Consider the following 20,000-nt stretch of genomic DNA (forward strand, 5'->3'; position numbering starts at 1 on the left):
GTGCGCTGCCGGGCACAAGAAGCAAACAGGGCACAAGAAGCAAACAGCTATCAAATAAAAAAATGTGTGAAAAAAGACGATGATATGACCGTCCAGCTCCTTCCTCTGTTTACAATGCAAACTTATGGGACGGAAGCTACGATTGGGCTTTTGACAGGATACGGAAACCTAGATCCGGTCAGAACAGGAAATACGGCCGGATACAGTTAGGAGGCGGGCCTAAGACTCCGAAACGGCTATATACTGCGATCATACTTTTAATTGTTTCATAATGATTAAAGCTAATTACATTTCCGGGATCTACGGGCATCGCAGAGTGGTACAGCGGGAAATCTCCGGTTTCGACGGGGATCGCGGGAAACGAGTTAATAAAATAAAAAAGGAATAAGGAATATATATATATATATATATATATATATATATATATATTAGGGATGCGAATCTCGACCACTGAGGCGATACGATACGCATCACGATACACTACCAGCGATACGATATAATTGCGATACATTGAAATCTTGCCGATACGATACATCACGATTCACCCCTGACCCCGATACGATGCGATATGATTCACGATACTTTGCGATACACCCCTGGTCCTTACGATGCGATACGATTCACGATTCGGTGCGATTCAACACAATGCAAAGGATTTGTATTAAGCCCATGTAAATTTCCCCCCAAAAGAATTACTAAAAATTAAATGCATTAATTTCCAAACAATTTATTGTTTCACTGTAGTACTAACAATCCAACTTATTGAAATCTGGGAGAACACTCCTTGCTGGCTGGTAGAATTGTTTGATTAATACTATATCATTATATCATTATTATATATCATTACATCCTCAACAGGTGGTCAGGGACCCCTAGGGTCCTCAGAGTTATGTGAGGCGGCCAAATATTAATAGTTAGTTTTTACAGTAACCAATTGAACCCAAGCAAGTAGCAACCCTATAGGGGAACATTAGCCAATACATTAACACTTATTGAGGGTTTAAGAGATAATAATTCATGGATTATAATGAATAACATAAATCCATCATATTATTAGAAAAGATAATGTGTGAACAAATAAACACAACATAGTAATGTATTAATGTCACTGATGATATAGTGCTGTCAAACAAGTCTCTGACAAGTTTTAATCTGCAACAGTTTTATATAATAGCCTACAGTAGTCTAAAATAGCCTACAGTGGGGGTCCCTGCTTGATCTCTCTCTTCTCAATTAAGGGTCCTTGACCTGTATTATTATTATATTGTATGAATATAATCTAGGATTTTGCCATTTCTAGCCAAAATGTTTTAAAACGTAGATATTTGAGTCACAACGTGTCGCGTTGTGAGCTTGTAGGTCTGCTATTTAGGTGCGTGCGCGACACCGTCGAGCTGCCAAGTATAAATCAGGCTCCAGCCTCTCTTTGCAGAGGGAACAGCAGCAGCAGAAGAGTGCTACAGTAACAAGTTGTGAAACAGTGTCAAATACTTTGTTTTAATCGCTAGCTGCACGCCCAGTATCGTTGTTGTAGTTCATACGTGTGTGTAGTTAAAGTGTGGAAGCTTCTGCTTTGTTTAAATCAATTCTGTCGCAGACTCGACAAGAAGAACAAACGGGTGTGGAATGTGGATCATAATATCACGCAGCGTGCTCCAGTCCAGTGACACAACAACGGATCACATCAGCGACACATTGGACAGGGATGTTATAAAGCTAAACGTGGTACTAATCTTGCATGTTTAACCAGTGGGCTCACGAGTGCTGTCTGTCTGTATCTGCATTCGGTCGGGTCGGGTGTTCACTGCGCTCAGCTCAGTGCTGCTGTAAAAGACGCATGTCTGTAGAGTGTCTGTACAATGTCTGTACAAGTGCTTTTTGGGGGAGGGCTGATGGGGCATTCAATGCGCCTCGGAAACACAGGATAGAATGAAATACTATTATGAAAAAACCGATCCAACCGTGGAATGTACCGATCCAGACACTCACGATACGATACATCACGATTCCAGCCGTCAATTGTACCGATCCACCCTGAATGAACCGATTCACTCGTGTCGCGCACGTTTGTATCGCGATTACGATCCGTACCGGTATATCTTCGCATCCCTAATATATATATATATATGTATATATATATGTATATATATATATATATATATATATATATATATATATATATATATGTCACGGTTAGATAGAGAAGCGGTTAGATAGAGAAACGGAGCGCTCGTTGTGCGTCGCGGGGCGGAACAAGCGGTCGCTTTGATCCACAACAACGTCGCGTCGGCAGGAATGATAGCGCGCACCCCACGGAGGTTAGGGTTAGGGTTAGGCATAGTTTTACTGAGGTTAAGGTTAGGGTTAGGGTTAGAGTAAGGCATAGTAAGCTAATGGCTAAACACTGCCGAGCTAGGCTAGTAAATAAACGAAAGAGAGTCGCAAACGAGTGACGTCAGCCCCTCATTAGTGAACGGCTGTTGCCGCCATCTGGTGGTGATTGGTGTGTGGTGAACGACAAAACAAGTGCTCTTACCATGATCTCACTGAGTTACCCAAACTGACTGTAACATATATACTACACACACAGACATATTGATGCTACATATTTATGCTTATTTATTCTTTATATTATTGTCAGAGAGTAATGCACTTCATTCCTTGTACTGTATGTGAACATGCTGCATCTTTCACAGTGTAAGTGCAACCTTTATTTTTACACAAAGTCTCCTAAAGTGCATTACCGTATTAATATATAATACGGTATACGGATACAACAATATAAGTAATCGACATCATTGTGTGTGTGTGTGTGTGTGTGTGTGTGTGTGTGTGTGTGTGTGTGTGTGTGCACGCGCGCGCGCCTAGGTGTGTGTGCCTATGTGTGTGCGTGCGTGCCTAAGCGTTCACTCTCTTTGAGAGTGCATGACTGACAGATCCTGTTTGTAGTGCGTTGGATACGGGTGAACAGAGGCCACTTCCTCATTGTGCTCTTTCATCTGATCCACTCTCTTTATCCACTAGATCTCCATCTCTCTGTACTACAGATTAACGCTGATGCTCTGTCTCTACGGTACAGTATATCACAGTGCTGACAGTACACAGACGGGTGTACTGTCAACTCAACGGAACAGACCTGCTCTATCTTATCTGATTCACAGGCGAGTTCCGGTAGGTATGAACTTATGGGAGAGATATGAGCAGCGTGGAAGAGAACAGTGTATGAGAGAGAGAGAGAGAGAGAGAGAGAGAGAGAGAGAGAGAGAGAGAAATTATATGCAAACCAAGCACAAGGCACAGATGCTATGTACAGAATTTGAAAATGCTGGAATAGGTTATCAGGCAAAAATAAACCAGTAAGACTCCCTAATCGGGAGATAAGCGACCGTCAGGCATACACAAACTTTAGAAGGCAATCGTAGCCAATCAGGAGGGAATATGGGAAATGGGACAGATCCATGTTGATGACATGACTTTAGAGATACTGCTGCTGTGTACCGCTTTGCGTGATTTTATCTGTAGGAGCAGTGTCCAAAAATGTGCTTTGCAAAGATCGGCCTCATGGTGGCGCTAGAAGAGGGCCATGTGAGAAATCAGGGCTGGAGGTTGTGAGTTGCCATCCAAGGAGTGTGTGTGCAAAGTTTGGCATGGATAGGGACAACGGCTCCGGAGATAAGAGTATAGGGCCAAAAGTGTGACGTGACGTGACGGACGGAGGGACAGCCGGTGAATAAACAAGCGCTCCCTTTCCCATCTCAGTCAATCACAGGGCTTCAAAGCTTAAGAGTCCACATTCCAGGAGAAAACAATATTGCGATCTGTAGGGTCCATTTGCATTCATGAGTATTTTACTGTGTGTACATTGTGTGATTGGGGCTGACTGTGCATGCATGCATGAGTCTAATTGTGTGTGCGTGCCGTGACCGCATCGTCGAGTGAGTCTGCTTGATCACGGTGATGCGTTTAAGTCGGCAGAGAAGCGCTCAGCTGAATAAATCCTACCATATAGTATTAGTATATGACCTACATGCGAAATGCACAATGTGATACAACTCCCCTGAGAGAAGCCAAAATTAAACAGGGATGTGAAACCTATCACGATGGCTGGTAGGTTGAAGAGCTGGGTGCCATGGCAAAAAGAAATTATATATATATATATATATATATATATATATATATATATATATATATATATATATATATATATAATGAGAACCAGAAGACCTTCTTCCAATAGCAAGTAGGGATTAACATGAGGATATCTGTATGGAAGAAAAACCAAATGTCAAATTGTCTAGTTGATCACGTTGGTAAATGGGAAGTGAAACTATTTTCTTCTGGCGCACACACAGAGACAGAGAGACAGAGAGAGAGACAGAGAAAGAGAGAGAGAGAGAGAGAGAGAGAGATGACAGAGAGAGAGATGAGAGATGATATACTAAACAATCCAGAAAGCACAAAGGGAGAAGCGCACACTTAGGTTGGTGAGGTGCTGACCAACCTAGGTCGAAACCTACGTTTCGACTGTAGCAGTCTTCCTCAGGGTTTACAATAAGCAAAACATATTAGTTGTATTGTTAGACACTGCTATGGTCCCCTATAAAAGGATTGCAATGCCATTTAAACATTGTGCAGAACGTTCAGTATTGTACGTGTCATCCATGCTTGGTGACTTATACCTCAAAATAAAAGTAGAATGTGTTTTTTGGGGGCACATACTACATGACTCATCCATTTGTACAGTGCTTTATTCCCCAACGGTTCAGGCCACCTTTACAGTTCACATGCTGTAATCTCACCTTAGTCTCACCTCAGAAAAGAAATGTTTGGGGCCCTTGTTTCCTCCCCAGACCCTTTAAACCCCATGGGATATAATGGCCTCTAACAATAATGGCTGCAGTCTCACTGTTCTCTGCCAACCGCCTCAAATCCCATTACCTTCAATGTGTCAAAAAAAACAACAAGAACAGAGCTTTTGGACAGAGTACTGAGCAATATGGGGCCAGCCAGCGGTGGTGCAGGCTAATAAGGCTGCCCATTGCACACCTTGTGACTGTACTGTATGTTTTCACAACGGTGGCCACTCTCACACCACACACTATGAAAAGAAAGACGTTGAAAGAGATGGCCTTGAGGGCCCTTACCCTTACGTGGGGCCCCAGCAATGAAGCAAACTGGAGAGTTACATTACTTTGGACTGGATTAAGTACGGCGACTACACAGCTGACTGGTTCGCCGCCAACCCTCTCAACCTCTCTTCACAGCTCACTATCTAGCCCGACCACTCTTAGGTGAGAAACTAATTAAACTGCAAAAGGACCGTGAAACTGCCCATACTCATTTAAAAAGACAAAAGAGGGTAAGATTTTGACCCTGAACTCAGACAACTTGTTTTTAATCAATGTTACTTGGGGAAATGTGCTGGGTTTAACTGTGAAGCCACCTTCTTCCATTGTCACTTCACTGTGCTTGGCTCCCACTGTGCAAGAAAATCATTGGATTACTGTACTCTGGATTATAATGGAGTGGGCACACGACAGTGTGCCAGAGATGTTGAGTGTGTGTGTGTGTGTGTGTGTGTGTGTGTGTGTGTGTGTGTGTGTGTGTGTGCATGTGTGTGTGTATGTGTACCTCCTCCAGATGAGCAGGCCCACTCCCATGGACAGCAACATAATGAGCGCGGCTACAGACACCACCACGATAATCACCACAGGACTCTGTTCACTGGATGCCAGGGCCACTGGGGAAGACAAACACACACACACACAGCACACACACACGATTAAAGTTTCATTTTACACACACACCTACTGTACCAAGAACATGCTATTGTAGTGTTGTAGAGTCAACATCTAATAAGTATACAAACACGCAGTTGTGTCTGTGAAAGCAACATTGATGTGATGTGACAATGGAACCATAGCCCTCCTCCCAAGGTAACCTATTGAGTGCACCTGTGTTAAGCACATGAACCCTAGCGTTGGGCATGTCATGACGTGAGAACGTTTCCCCCCCGGAGCTGAGCCGAGGCCACGCCCAACGCGGATGTGCTTCTCTCGCTGCTTTGGCAAAGTATAGTTATTGACAAAACCATGACGGCGGCGTGCCGTCTCAGGCGACCATGAGCCACATGAGACACCGCCGAGCGAGCGGCAGGGAGTGAGTCGCTGTGTCGAGGTCGCATGAGCCGACTCAGTGCCGTTACCGAGTTATGTGCCGTTATGGACAGAATAGTAAATATTGTTGTGGGGACTGCTTCTGCGACCGACTGTGGCTCAAAGGGACTTCTCCCAATCACAGCACGTCCTTGCACAAGCTCCTCCCCCTAATCTCCTCAGCTCCGGGGGGAATAGCACACTCGCTGTCATGATAGGCAAACATTCAGTGAAAATTAACAGTCAGAGGGTGGGTGAGCGGGAGAGAGAGAGAATGATTGGAGTGTTTATCTTTGTTTGACATGCCACCTCTGTATAAACAGTGTTGCTCTAATACTGCAGAGGCTGTGAATACGAGTCAAGTTAACAATTTGTGAAGTTTCCCCTCCAGAGTAAACTGTGATTGAAGCCAACATTCTAACTTGGTAGTGGTAAATTAACATATTTACGACCTAACAAAGCGACCCGATGCATCGTAAATTAACCACATAAACCCTGGCTTCCCTATTCTAGGCATGACATAAAAGGCAAACATTCTGCGAAAATGGCAGATCTACAAGCTCACAAGACATTTGGTATAGACCCCTGGGAGACCCCGGTCAACAAAGAATATACTGTAGGATTTAAGTGGTTACATTTTTCCTGAATGTGATGTTGGTGTGTCACAAACCACACATAACCGTGTGTGTAATGTATATAAACTCTCTCTCACTATCTCTCTCTCTCTCTCTCTCTCTCTCTCTCTCTTAAGTGACACAAGAGAGATGCTACCAAACTGCGGAGGAGGCGGTTTTTCAACAACCTCCATCTTCACACATTCTTAAGAAATGCTCAGACTTGCTCTCTTGCCTTCTCTCTGACTCTGTCTCTCTCTCTCAAACTAACAGGCTTTGTGTGTGGGCTGGCTGGGCGCCCACTCAAACCCCGAGCCCAAACTGCCTGGCGGCACTGGAACAAGGCAGCAGAGGGAGAGAGAGGCGAGAAAGAGGCGAGAGAAAGCGAGGTAGGGAGGGAGTGAGGGAGGAGAGAAGATGAAGAAGAGGCGTAAAATGGCTACTCACGCTCGCCAAGTGTCTGCAGCTCGAGGGGAGCGCTGTACGCCCCGTAGTCGATGGGCAGCGTAGAGGAGGGCGAGGAAGAGGACGAAGAGGAGGACGAAGAAGAAGAAGAAGAAGTGGAGGAAGAGGAGAGAGGGGAGGAGGAGAGGGAGGAGGGGGGCGCCGGCATGGAGAAAGGGCGGATGATGAAGACGTATGCAGTTCCAGGTTTGAGGTTGTTGACACTGATGCGGGTGGCCGCGGTCTTCACAGTGGAATAACTCTGGTCTTTCTGTTCCTGGAGGGAGAAGGAGAGAGACACACACAGGGCGAGTTGAGACTTGGAGGTGGAACACATCCAGTTCTTTGTGAATGTTTACAGGCGGAGAGGAAGTCAGTCGGAAGGGCGTGAAAAGTAGTAGAACATTGGATGGATCATCATCACAAGCCTGAGGAGAGACCGGTTCACTGGAAACAAACAGAATGAAATACGTAGGTGTTGTGTGTAACTTGCCCTTTGGGTGAATACCGAAAGTTTTGCCAGTCTGTGGTCTTGCCAAGAAAACACAGAGAAGCCTCGATGGTAATAACTAAGTGAATGTATTCACAGGAAATAATATATACAGTACAGCACTGTACTTAGGAAATCTCTCATTGTGAGTAAAGCTAAGTAATACGCATATGTGTCATGGGGCAGTGTATAGGTCATGTGCATTTGCGTAATTACTTGCTTTTACGTTTCGGCCTTTGGGAAAAGATTCTCTTCGTTTTTGACCCCACAAGTGTTTTAAAGTGAAATACTCCTTTAAGTGCCGATCCACTGCGTGCGAGTGTGTGCGCCACAGGCATGTGCACTTGCGTTCTCCCACTTGCATGCAGTAATGAGCATTAGGAGGTTGCATGCGCGTGACCTTTAAGGCTCTCTCATACATGTGCATCAGTAATCATCACATGGAGCGCAGAACAAAGGAAAATACAGAGGCAGTGTGGGAGAGAGAGTGGGGGGAGCGGGGAGACAGATATCGACATTCAGGGAGAGTGAGAGCTGTAATTGAGAGAAGTGATATGGAACATAAGAGAGGACTTGAGGAAAAGCTGGAGATTGAACTCTCATAAACAGGGGAATCGGTTTTGGCTGGAAGTTAGGGTTCGATATGCTGAAGGAGATGGGGCAATATCCCCTCTCTCAGGTCATTCATTTTTATGGCCGGAGGAGACGTGCTTTTACCCCGGCTTCTGGTCAGACTGAATTGAATACATGGGGTGCCTGATACGTTTAATATTTATGTTTGATAATAAAACAATTTAATTAAATATGTAAGTTAATCACATTAACATTTTTTATAAGCATTTTTCTTTTTTTGACAAATACAGCATTAACCATTATTTTGTTCAATATTGGTCAAAAATCCTCACACAGCTTATAGATCAGCTATTTTCACAGCATATAGCTTAAGTGGCCCGTGCATGCGTGTGTGTTAGTTTTACCTTCTCGTAGTATTTGACCTCGTACTCGGTGCGGCTGATGTTGGGGTAGGAGGGCTGTCTCCACACCAAGGTCACACTCTTATGTTCTATCTTCTCTGCTCGCAGCTCACTGATCAGAGAGGGTACTGGAGAGAGAGAGAGAGAGAGAGAGAGAGAGAGAGAGAGAGAGAGAGAGAGAGAGAGAGAGTTTAGAAACACCATTCACTGTCAATGACATCATCTATCTATAAATTAGCCAAATCTATGTCTGTGTATGTGTGTCTGTGTGTGTCTGTTTATGTCATCCAATGGGAAAACCCTTGAAAAAACACAGGGTGACGTCATCCAATGGGAAAAAAACCCTTGAAATAACAGAGTGATGTCATCAACTGGGTGATGATGTCACAATCATTACCATCAACAGCCAATGAGGGACAAGCATTCTTGGTGACGTCACCATCAACAATTGCAGCCTGATATAAACTATTAAGACGCTTCAGGGCGACAAGCGACCTCGCCCCAAAAGGGCTAGGTCGTGCCACAGTGATTTGGTACGACCGGGCTGTGGACATCAGTGTCGATGGATTTACACGCCTTTCTTTCTTGCACATGTGATTTATAGGGAAGCATTTAGCAACACGGAGCACATTGGACAAGCAGGCTGCAGCTCGTTTTGTGTTAGTAAGAACATGGGGCTGTTAACAACTGGGGCAATTCTTGGAAAGCTGACGCCAGCATAGCATAGAACACAGGTGCAGCCAATGACTGTGACATTAACATGCACATTCTCGTGAAATATACAGCCAGACTTTAGAACGCCTCTGCTTTAGACAACATGTTGGCTGCGGTCTAAAACAAGGCGATAGTGGAATCGTTAAGGTCTTTGTCTAATCGATCCACCCGGAACCGGTTCTCAACAAGAACCGGTTCTCGATTCCCATCCCTAACAGTAAGTACAGACTTGACAGTCCCACAACCCCAGCATTTCAAACAACACCCAGACATTGATAAATGATATGCACAGTGCAGAGTCAAGTCTGTCCATGAAGAGCCAGCAAGAGAACTAGAAATCAGAGCTTCAGTTGCAATCCTACAGGAACACAGAGACAAGACCGCACAGCAAGGAGAGAGGAGGGAAACGCAAGAGAAGAGAGCCAGTACGAGAAAGCGAGAATGAAAAGACAGCGAATGGACGTGGAGAACTAATTAATTATTGAAGAAGAGGCATCACGGACAACTTCATTGATCTCCACAAACTGCCATGATCCTGCATGGACAAAGGGCATCGTGTGCACGTTTATACGAGAGAGAGAGAGAGAGAGAGAGAATTAAAGGGGAAGAATTAAACAATGCCTGGGTCAGCATTGTTGACCTGACAGTGGATCCATACCATTATGGATTGACTGACAACTATGTATTGACAGGAGACTAAAGGATGGAGACATTGTCTGTCTCTTGTCGTGTGCTCTTCTAACTTGATCCAGGGGAGCTCTAGGGAAACTCAGCCAAGCACATTTCATCTTCTGAGGGAGCCAAGTCCTGTCCACCGCACCACTCGTGAATAAAGACCCAGATCAGACTTCTGGCTGCAGCCCTCCTCTCTCCTCTTAAAAAACTAAATTAAAATGAAAATGTCCCCAATGAATCACAGACAGCCTATTGGACGGCAACCAGGAGGAACCTCCCACTTTCTGCAAAGCACTAATTATGCCTTGCTTAACGAGGTGGCTAAGTGACCTGCCAATCACGTGTGCCAAGAAAAGAACAAGGAAGTGGTGCTGTTGAGTTCATTGGGTCCGTCACAAGGCCATTATGGTGGCAAAGTGTGGTGTCATTAAGGCCATTAAGACCAGGATTAGTAGCAGGGGACAATGCACTGGGGTGAGTCCTTTGCTCACTGCATGTTGGCTGTCCACTTTGCCTTTTGTGCTGTTATTAGGTACTTAATTGCGTATCGTTCTGGACTTAATACACTGTCCTCCTTCCTTTGAAGAGGACACAGGGCTTTTCAGGACAGGTCGTAATCAGAAGGCTGCGTCTGATGGGCACTTATTGTTTTCCCGCTTTTGTGGCATTGTCATCACGTTGCAGCTTGTCAGTCCCTTTATCTCATTCTCACCCTGCGTTGACCTGCACTCCCACTCCCAACTCAGACCACCATTTGACTATGTGTGCGACTGTGTGTGTGTGTGTGTGTGTGTGTGTGTGTGTGTGTGTGTGTGTGTGTGTGTGTGTGTGTGTGTGTGTGTGTGTGCGCGCGCGCGCGCGTCTGCGTCTTCCGGCAGATTTTCCCCACACCTACAATATGACATCTACAAGCTCTCAACGTGACTGGCTACGCATTATTCACCATTCATTTCCTTCACTAACTAAACCCTATACTGCATTGTATATGTGAAACAGTTTAAATAACCAACGTACAAGCTCACAACGTGTCACCACGCAATGTGTTGTGAGCTTGTACATCAGTGAATATTCCATTTATTTTAGCAGAATGTTCACCTATTTTTGCAAAAGGTTCGCCTGTTATTACAAGGACGCTAGTTCTATGGTTACAGGACATTATGCACACACACAAACACACCTGCCGGCACATCTGTGGGAAATGCTGGCGTCGCTTCCCCGAGAGCAGGATAATGAAGTCATTTTTAGGCTGTGGATCAAAGACACGCCAGATCTGTCCATCTGTCCATCTAGATATGTTTGATCCCCACGCTTTAAAAAAAACATAGACGCTATCCATTATTCATGCCGACCTCTGTGCCTTTGCGTTTCAGGCTAGCGAGGTGAGTGTGCGTTTCGGTGAGCCAAGGAGCGGTGGATCTATCACAGTACCCTGTGTTTGCTCGCTCAGACCCCATCTCCAACGGCACGATAGAACGGAACGCCGTAGCACAAAGACTTTGGTTACGCTGCACTCACACATCGGTGTGTGCGTTGTTGAGTGTGTTTGCGGGTGCGGGTTTAGAGAGTGCAGGAGAGGAATTTGTCCCCACACCAAAAATATGATATGTACATTATTCACCTTTCATTTCCTTCACTAGCAAAACCCTATACTGCATTGTATATGTGAAATAGTTCAAATAACCAACGTACAAGCTCACAACGTGTCACCACACAACGTGTTGTGAGCTTGTACATCAGTGATAATGCGTTTGAGGCTAGGGAAAGGGATGAATATAATAATGACATGGGAAAAAGGGTGTCTCACACGCGCACACACACACACACACACACACACACACACACACACACACACACACACACACACACACACACACACACACACACACACACACACACACACACACACACACACACACACACACACACACACACACACACACACACACACACACACACACACAGGGAAACAGCAGAGCCCATCCTTGGAGCAGAGTGGAGCTTCGTACTAAAGTTAGCAGTGTCAACTTGCTCTACCCCATTCACGACTGCAGGCTATTGTTTGCTAGTCTTTCTCCCCTCTGTGTGCTGAATTATGCATAGCACTCCTACCGGCCCCCAAAGCCCCCACTCGGAATCACATCATAGCTCACTCTGACAAACTAAAAAGGGTGCACAGACCTGTACACTCTCCATCTCTCTCTCTATCTCTGTCTCTCAGACTCACAAACTCTCACACTTACTGTATGGTAGCATATTTGAAAATGGGTGCTTGACACCTTCTGAATTGGTTTATGCACACACACACACACACACACACACACACACACACACACACACACACACACACACACACACACACACACACACACACACACACACACACACACACACACACACACACACACACACACACACACACACACACTCTCTCTATTTCCCCATGCAAAACAACAGAGAACATGGCCTTGCATGGTTCCCATACCTCCCAAGCTTTGCAGTGGAAATGAACTGAGCAGTTCAAAAGAAGACCTCGTCGCGGAGCACAGAGCACATGCGCTCAGAATGATAGTCACTTGATGTAAAGACATACAATCTCTGACACGATCTAGGCTGGAAGCTCCACAGTGCACATACCAATCAATGATATGGATGATACTCCATAGGCTTCAAAGTCTTTATGATGTGAGGGGGTCTGTGTAGTCCGAGCGTTTCAGGCAAAAATCGTGCACTTTATGAAAGAAGCATGAAATTTGGCACACAGTTAGAACATGCCATATGGAACATTTTTGGCTATAGGGGCATCGCAGATTTGTCTTGGGAAACTTGTGGGAGCCAATCAAAGTTGCTCTCATAGACTTTACAATAGAGTAAAAATAATACAAAAAATAAATATGCTTTAAGTAGCATGTGAGGGGTCAAACTAGGTGTTATTCGGGATTCTGAAACCAATGCAAGCATTTGTTTTGCACGAAAAACATTCCTTTCCGAGAAACGGCCGCCACAAAACTTTGAAAAGTGATGACTCATCACTAAACCATAGTTTTATGGGGTCCGTTTTTAGCCCAAGGAATGTTTTTCCTGCAAAACAAAATGTTTGCATTAGATTCAGAATCCCAAAAAACACCTAGTTTGACCCCTTACATGCTACTTAAAGCATATGTATTTTTTGTATTATTTTACTCTATGGTAAAGTCTATGAGAGCCCAACTTTAATTGACTCCCACAAGTTTCCCAAGACAAATCTACAATGCCCCTATAGCCAAAAAAATTCCATATGGCATTTCTAACTGTGTGCCAAATTTCATGCTTCTTTCATAAAGTGCACGATTACATCAAAATACTGCCCGAAACGCCTGGACTATAGGGAGTGTACAGTAATAGCCCGGAGCCGTGGCCACAAAATGTCTACTCGACCCACAGTTGTACATCAGCGGTCGAGTCATAACCAGTGTTGTTTTTGACAGCAAATTTTGATTTCGTTTTAGTCATAGTCTTCTCATTTAGTTTTAGTCCTAATGTAGTCACCTGAAAAGTTTTAGTTTTAGTCTAATTGTAGTCGACTAAATATCATAAGATTTTAGTCGACTAAATCTACAGTTGATTTAGTCAACTGAAATGTATTTTGGCAGGCCTCGATGGCATCGTAATGGCTGGTTTTACACTTGGCTGCGACGCGTTGTGAGCTTGTAGATCGGCTATTTTCAGCATACAACACCCGAGAGCAACCACACCTAAAATGACTCTTCTCCACTAGTCCCTCCCTAACGTTTTAGTCTAGTTTTTACTTTGTTGACGAAATTGCGAATGTATTCAGTCTTAGTTTTAGTCATCACAGCTTATGTTTTATTTAGTTTTTATTTAGTTTTCGTCGCACAAAAAAACGACAAAATCAACACTGCGAGTCATACAGTATGCAGGCTGTAGAGGGCTGTCGATGTGTGGTGGCTCTACTGCCAGGTGTGCCATCAGGGGCGGACTGGGCATCTGGCATACCGGGCATATGCCCGGTGGGCCGCTAGGCCAGAGGGCTGGGGGGGCCCCAAAAAAAAAAAAAGAAAAACGTTTTTTTTTTTTTTTTTTTTTTTTTTTTTTTCAAAAAATATTTTCGGGGAGTAGTGAAAGTTACAGGTAAGGTGAGTGCGATATGAAACGTAACCTTACCATAATCACAGTAATCCTTAATCATTTTCAATCATATTCAAGGGCTTTTGGAGAAATGAGACAGACACAGAGCCCTGCAGAGGGGAGGTGATTGTGTCCAGCTGGCAGCTGATGCCAATAAGTAGTAACGGCCCCCTTGTTAATTATGTCTCTCTGCACTGTCAACTAGCTGCTACAGATGCATACTTTTCAAGCAGACTGGTTAATTGGTTCTTAACTTATTTTGTTTCAACTTTAAGGAGTGCAGTGCCATGGCAGGAATGTATACTGTTGAATTGGCACAAAATGGCCGACGCCGCTGTAGGCAGTTGCACCGGCGTACTGTATATGGAGCCAGCAGAGGTGCAACTGGCATCTGTGCTGCTTTATCAAAGGAGCCAGGCGGAGAGGAAGACTGCACTCCCCAGGGGTAGTGAACATCTCTCTGCTCTTCTTTCTCTCCTTTCTTCTCTTTCTCTCTATCGTTTCTTTTTTAGATTCACTTTCTGCATCTATCACCGTGCTTCTCTCTCCCAGGGGTGTCGCACCAAATTCTGGGCCCTGGGAACATTAAGGATTCACTGTGGGCCCCCCATGAATGCTTTAACTATTGAAAAATAGCAGATATACAAGCTCACTCGGTGCCGCGCTGCAAGCTTGTAGATCTGCTTGAAGTCTTTGAATATTTCAAATCCTTTTTCCCCCCCCCTTTTTTTTAAACCTATGTTTCTATGTCAGCGATGCTCAAACTTTTTTTTTCATTGGCCACAGACCCCATCTCAAAAATATTTAGTTCCAGGGACCCCCCAGAAGCAAAATTTTAGTTACAAACGTTTGCTCAAAAACATACATATATTCAAAGATTTGCACACATTTTCACGACTTTTCAGAAATAGCAGAGCTACAAGCTCGAGCTTGTAGATCTGCTATTTTTCATTAGCTAAAGTATATAAAATAATGAAGGCCCCTCCACCTTGGGCCCTAGTAGTAACTCAGTCCCACTTCCCCTCCCCCCTTGTGACACCCCTGCTCTCTCCCTCCCTCCCTCTCTCCCCCTCTTTCTCTCTCATCTATCTGTCCATCCATCCCCCCTTTATCTTCCCATTTCCCACACAGCTTCGCTCCCTCATTCCTTCCATCTTTCCACTCTCGGGGGACTCCGTTGTTCCCGGCAGGCCTGTTTGTAGCTCGGCTAAGACGACATCCATCTCATCAGGAGCGGTGGGTTCCATTATTCCACGTGTGTGCGCGTGCACGAGTGTGCGTGCACGCACACACGCACACGCACACGCACACACACACACACACACACACACACACACACACAACAAAAGACAAAAAAGACAACGATGGAAGTGAAAGAGGGCTGAAGAGTAGAGAACTCCTGTTGTGTGCATGCGTGCGTGCATTTATGTGTGTTTGTGGGAGCGTGTATGTCAGTGGTGTAAAGTAACTAAGTACATTTACTTACGTACTGTACTTAAGTACAATTGTGTACAGTACATATTTGTACTTAACTTGAGTATTTCCAATTTCCAATACTTTTACTTCTACCACACTACATCTCGGATCCAAATATTGTACTATTACTCCACTAAATTTATTTGAACACTTTAGTTGGGCTACTATTTACTTAGCAGTTATAAATTATAATATTTTAAAACATACATAAACCACTTTAGCCCTATTTTATACCTTGGGTATTTTCAAACTTACCGGTATGTACATTTTGATGCCAATACTTTTGTACTTTTACTCAAGTACATTTTGTGGGTGAGAGTGCACCTGCATTATAGCATCTCTAGACATGACTGATTGAGATTCTGCCCGTCAGCAGGGGTGTCGCACCAAATTCTGGGCCCTGAGTACAAGGGTTCACTGCGGGCCCCCCATGAATGTTCTTCACAGGGGGAGGGGGTTTAACCCATTTAGACTGGGAACGCATTATTTTGTGCTTTAACTATTGAAAAATAGCAGATATACGAGCTCACAGCGTGGTGTGCTGCAAGCTTGTAGATCTGCTATTTTTGAAAAAACTTGAAAATTCGTGCAAGTCTTTGAATATTTCAAATCCTTAAGGTTTTTTGAAAAAACTATGTTTCTATGTCAGTGGTGCTCAAACTTTTTCATGTGAAGGACCCCCAAAATGATATGTATTTGGCCACGCACCCCCATCTCAAAATATTTAGTTCCCAGAAGCAAAATTTGTGTTACAAATGTTCACTTAAAAAATACATAAAAATACATATATAAATACATATAAGATTTGCACACATTTTCACACCTTTTCAAAAATAGCAGATCTACAAGAACGCAGCTGTGAGCTTGTATATCTGATATTTTTCAATAGTTAAAGTATAAAAGGCCCCTCCACCTTGGGCCCTAGTAACTCCCCCCCCCTTGTGATGCCCATGTCCCTGTCAGTGTGTTGACGTTCAAACAGGATGGAACACTGAGCAGCACTTGCTTATTTGGGGCTTGCTCCCTAATGTTGTTTATAAACCAGTGGTTCTAAAACATTTTCATGCCAAGGACCCCCATTTGTGGAAATGGCAGATCTACAAGCTTACAATGTGTCGCATCAGGGCCGTAGCCTAGTCGCTTCTTTTGGGCTTGTTTCATAGACCTGGTTGCTTATTTCTCTTGTAAAATCTCCCAACACTGCACTCAAATGTGTCGGGGGTTCGACGCCCGTTCTCAACGAGCTTTGCTGCGTGTCTCTCCCCATTTCCTGTCTATCTTCACTTAAAATCTATCAATCAAGGCAGAAAAGACAAAAATAATCTGCCAACACTGGTCCAACCACGGTTCAAATGTTTTCACTTGACTGGTGGAGGAGAGCGACGGAGAGTTCAGCAGTTTCATTTTGGGCTTCCTTGGGCTTCTTTCCTATACCTTGGGCAACAAGCGTTTTTTTTGTCTACAGTGTATTTATATATGTGTGTGGCTTCAGGCTGTCCTGTGCTGAATGGACTCGACTCGCGATGTGTTTCTAATAAAATCCTTAAAGAGTTCAACAGCTGGCCTAAGGCCATTATGATGATACAAAACTTGTGCTTGCACAAGTTCTGTTGCTGTTCCGCTAGCGAGTCAGACCGACTTCACTACTCTTCAATGTTAAATGTTTGTCAGAAGACATAATTTAGCAAAACACACTGCTTTCCTCCAAGGATCCCATTCAGATTGAAACGCAAATATCCTGCAGACAAGACACCCTTGTCAATCTGAGGCCATGATCCACGATTCCACACTTTAAAGTCAGATATTTCTGAGGGGAAATGGCTCCCTTCCGTCGTTTCAGATAATACCTTTGATAGCTGCCGGTGAGTTCCCAGACATGCAGCGAATTCATCAAAGCGCAGACAGCCCACAGTGAGAACAACATGGCGGGTTTCATTTGATACAAGTCAACATTCATTTCACACATACACTAAATACAACATGGCAGATTTTACTAACACGGCATGGCTTATTTTTCTACTGGCTGGTGAACTACAATATTAAGACACCAGAAAGCAGTAAATCCATTTCAATACTTGGTAACCAAATGGCCTTGGGCTAATCCTTGCACAGCAAGATCCTGAGCGTTGGTTTAAGTAGACTTAAATCAGAGTTAAATTAACACACACAAGTTTGCAGTGTAAGTGTGAAATGTTTCATATTATGGAGGCAACATGTGAACTAGCTGATAAAATATAAACCTGTTTTAGCACTTTTTTTTACTCGGATCATATCTAAACCACATGGCTCTGCCACCAAAACAAAGGATTATTATTCTTTTCATATCAGACTCTGCATGGGTCACAAACACCTCACCACAAGCCTTGCGTGTTTGTATGTATGTAGAGTATCTGTGTGTGTGTGCGCATGCACACTTTTACGCAACCGTGTGCGCGAATGCATGCGTCTCAGAATCCTAATCTAGTGATGCTATAGGAGCTGCCCCCCAATACAGGGCTCACTACTGTATCTGGCAGAAGGCATTGCTGTTTTAATCTGCCAAGCTATCAGCATAGACAAGGAACGGAACGCAATCTGGCAACCTGTCGGCTCTCAGCGCTCACTGTCTAATCTGCCCGATCAGCATCCCACCGCTTGCTTGGCATGGACCCCGCGCACCCACCCCCCCACTCACACACACACACACACACACACACACACACACACACACACACACACACACACACACACACACACACACACACACACACACACACACACACACACACACACACACACACACACACACACACACACACACACATAAAAGCTCCACTCGTGGCTTTAGCCAAAAAGGGAGCGGAATGAAGAAAGCAGGGAGTGGAGGGGACAAGAGGCAGAGATGGATGGAGGGAGAGGAGGAGGCAGGGGCGTCACAAGGGGGGAAAAGTTACTATAGGGCCCACGGTGGAGGGGCCTTAAGTATTTTATACTTTAGCTATTGAAAGATAGCAGATATACAAGCTCACTGCGAGCTTGTAGATCTGCTATTTTTGAAAAGTCGGGAAAATGTGTGCATACTGTATGTATTCTTTAAGCGAACATTTGTAACTCAAATTCTGCTTCTGGGGTGTCCCTGGAAGTGGAAAAGTTACTATAGGGCCCACGGTGGAGGGGCCCTAGTATGTTATTCTTTAGTGATTGAAAGATAGCAGATATACAAGCTCACTGCGAGCTTGTAGATCTGCTATTTTTGAAAAGTCGTGAAAATGTGTGCTTACAGTATGTATTCTTTATGCGAACATTTGTAACTCAAATTCTGCTTCTGGGGCGTCCCTGGAAGTGGAACTAAATATTTTGAGATGGGGGTCCGTGGCCAAATACATATCATTTTGGGCGTCCTTCACATGAACAAGTTTGAGCATCTCTGACATGGTAGAAAGGATAGAAGGATTTGATTTGCACAGATTTTCACGATTTAAAAAAATAGCATATCTACAAGCTCACAGCGCGGCACTCGGTGCCACGCTGTGAGCTTGTATATCTGCTATCGTTCAATAGTTAAAACACAAAATGTGAGTGAATCCTTGTACCCAGGGCCCAGAATTTGGTGCGACACCCCTGGGAGGAAGAACAGGAGGACAGAGGGGATATTACCCAGCATCCTCTTCCATGCAGGGGCGAGGTGGGCTGACGCAATCAGAGGTCTGCCATTATCACTGGTTATTATCATTTACAGATAGCATTGTATAGCAGGAAGAGGGAACGAAGGAGGTGGAGACAGGTAGGTGGTGTTGAGAAACGGGGACATAAGAAGTCCCGTCAATCACACACACACACACACACACACACACACACACACACACACACACACACACACACACACACACACACACACACACACACACACACACACACACACACACACACACACACACACACACACACACACACACACACACCACACACCACACACACACACTCGTGCGTGCGAGGACAAACAAACATCTGGCTTTGGATATTTCTATCAGTGAGGACGGAGGAGGATTGGTGAGGGGGGAGACACCTGCCCAAGACACATTTCCATCTAAACTACAAGATTATATGTTGCAGGACTTCAATCTGTGCGTGTGTGCATGTGTGTGTGTGCGCGTGCGTGCGTGCGTGCGTGTGTGCATGTGTGTGCACGCATAATAGAGAAGGGCCTCTGCCTGAGTGACAGCCTGATTAAATGTGTCAGTCAGTGGGAGGGCGAGCGGGAGACAGAGAGAATGATGGGAGTGTGTGGGAGGGAAGGAGTCTATCTTGGTTTGACGTGTTAAAAGGCCTCTCTGATCAACACATGCCACCTGCG

The 20,000-nt window shown here is 44.6% G+C and overlaps 1 protein-coding gene across 1 annotated transcript in view; it reads right to left on the minus strand.

The window, feature by feature from the left end:
* epha10 (EPH receptor A10) overlaps positions 1-20,000 on the minus strand; it is a gene marked incomplete at both ends in the record, with an annotated part of 227,807 nt that overhangs the window by 39,426 nt on the left and 168,381 nt on the right. Inside the window, 3 exons of the mRNA XM_080735073.1 lie at positions 5,632-5,740; positions 7,217-7,490; positions 8,681-8,805. Coding sequence (XP_080591199.1) covers positions 5,632-5,740; positions 7,217-7,490; positions 8,681-8,805 — 508 coding nt within the window. The remainder of the gene's footprint in view (positions 1-5,631; positions 5,741-7,216; positions 7,491-8,680; positions 8,806-20,000) is intronic.

This window comes from Nannobrachium achirus, assembly GCF_963921795.1.
Source record: "Nannobrachium achirus genome assembly, chromosome: 10".
NCBI lineage: Eukaryota > Metazoa > Chordata > Actinopteri > Myctophiformes > Myctophidae > Nannobrachium > Nannobrachium achirus.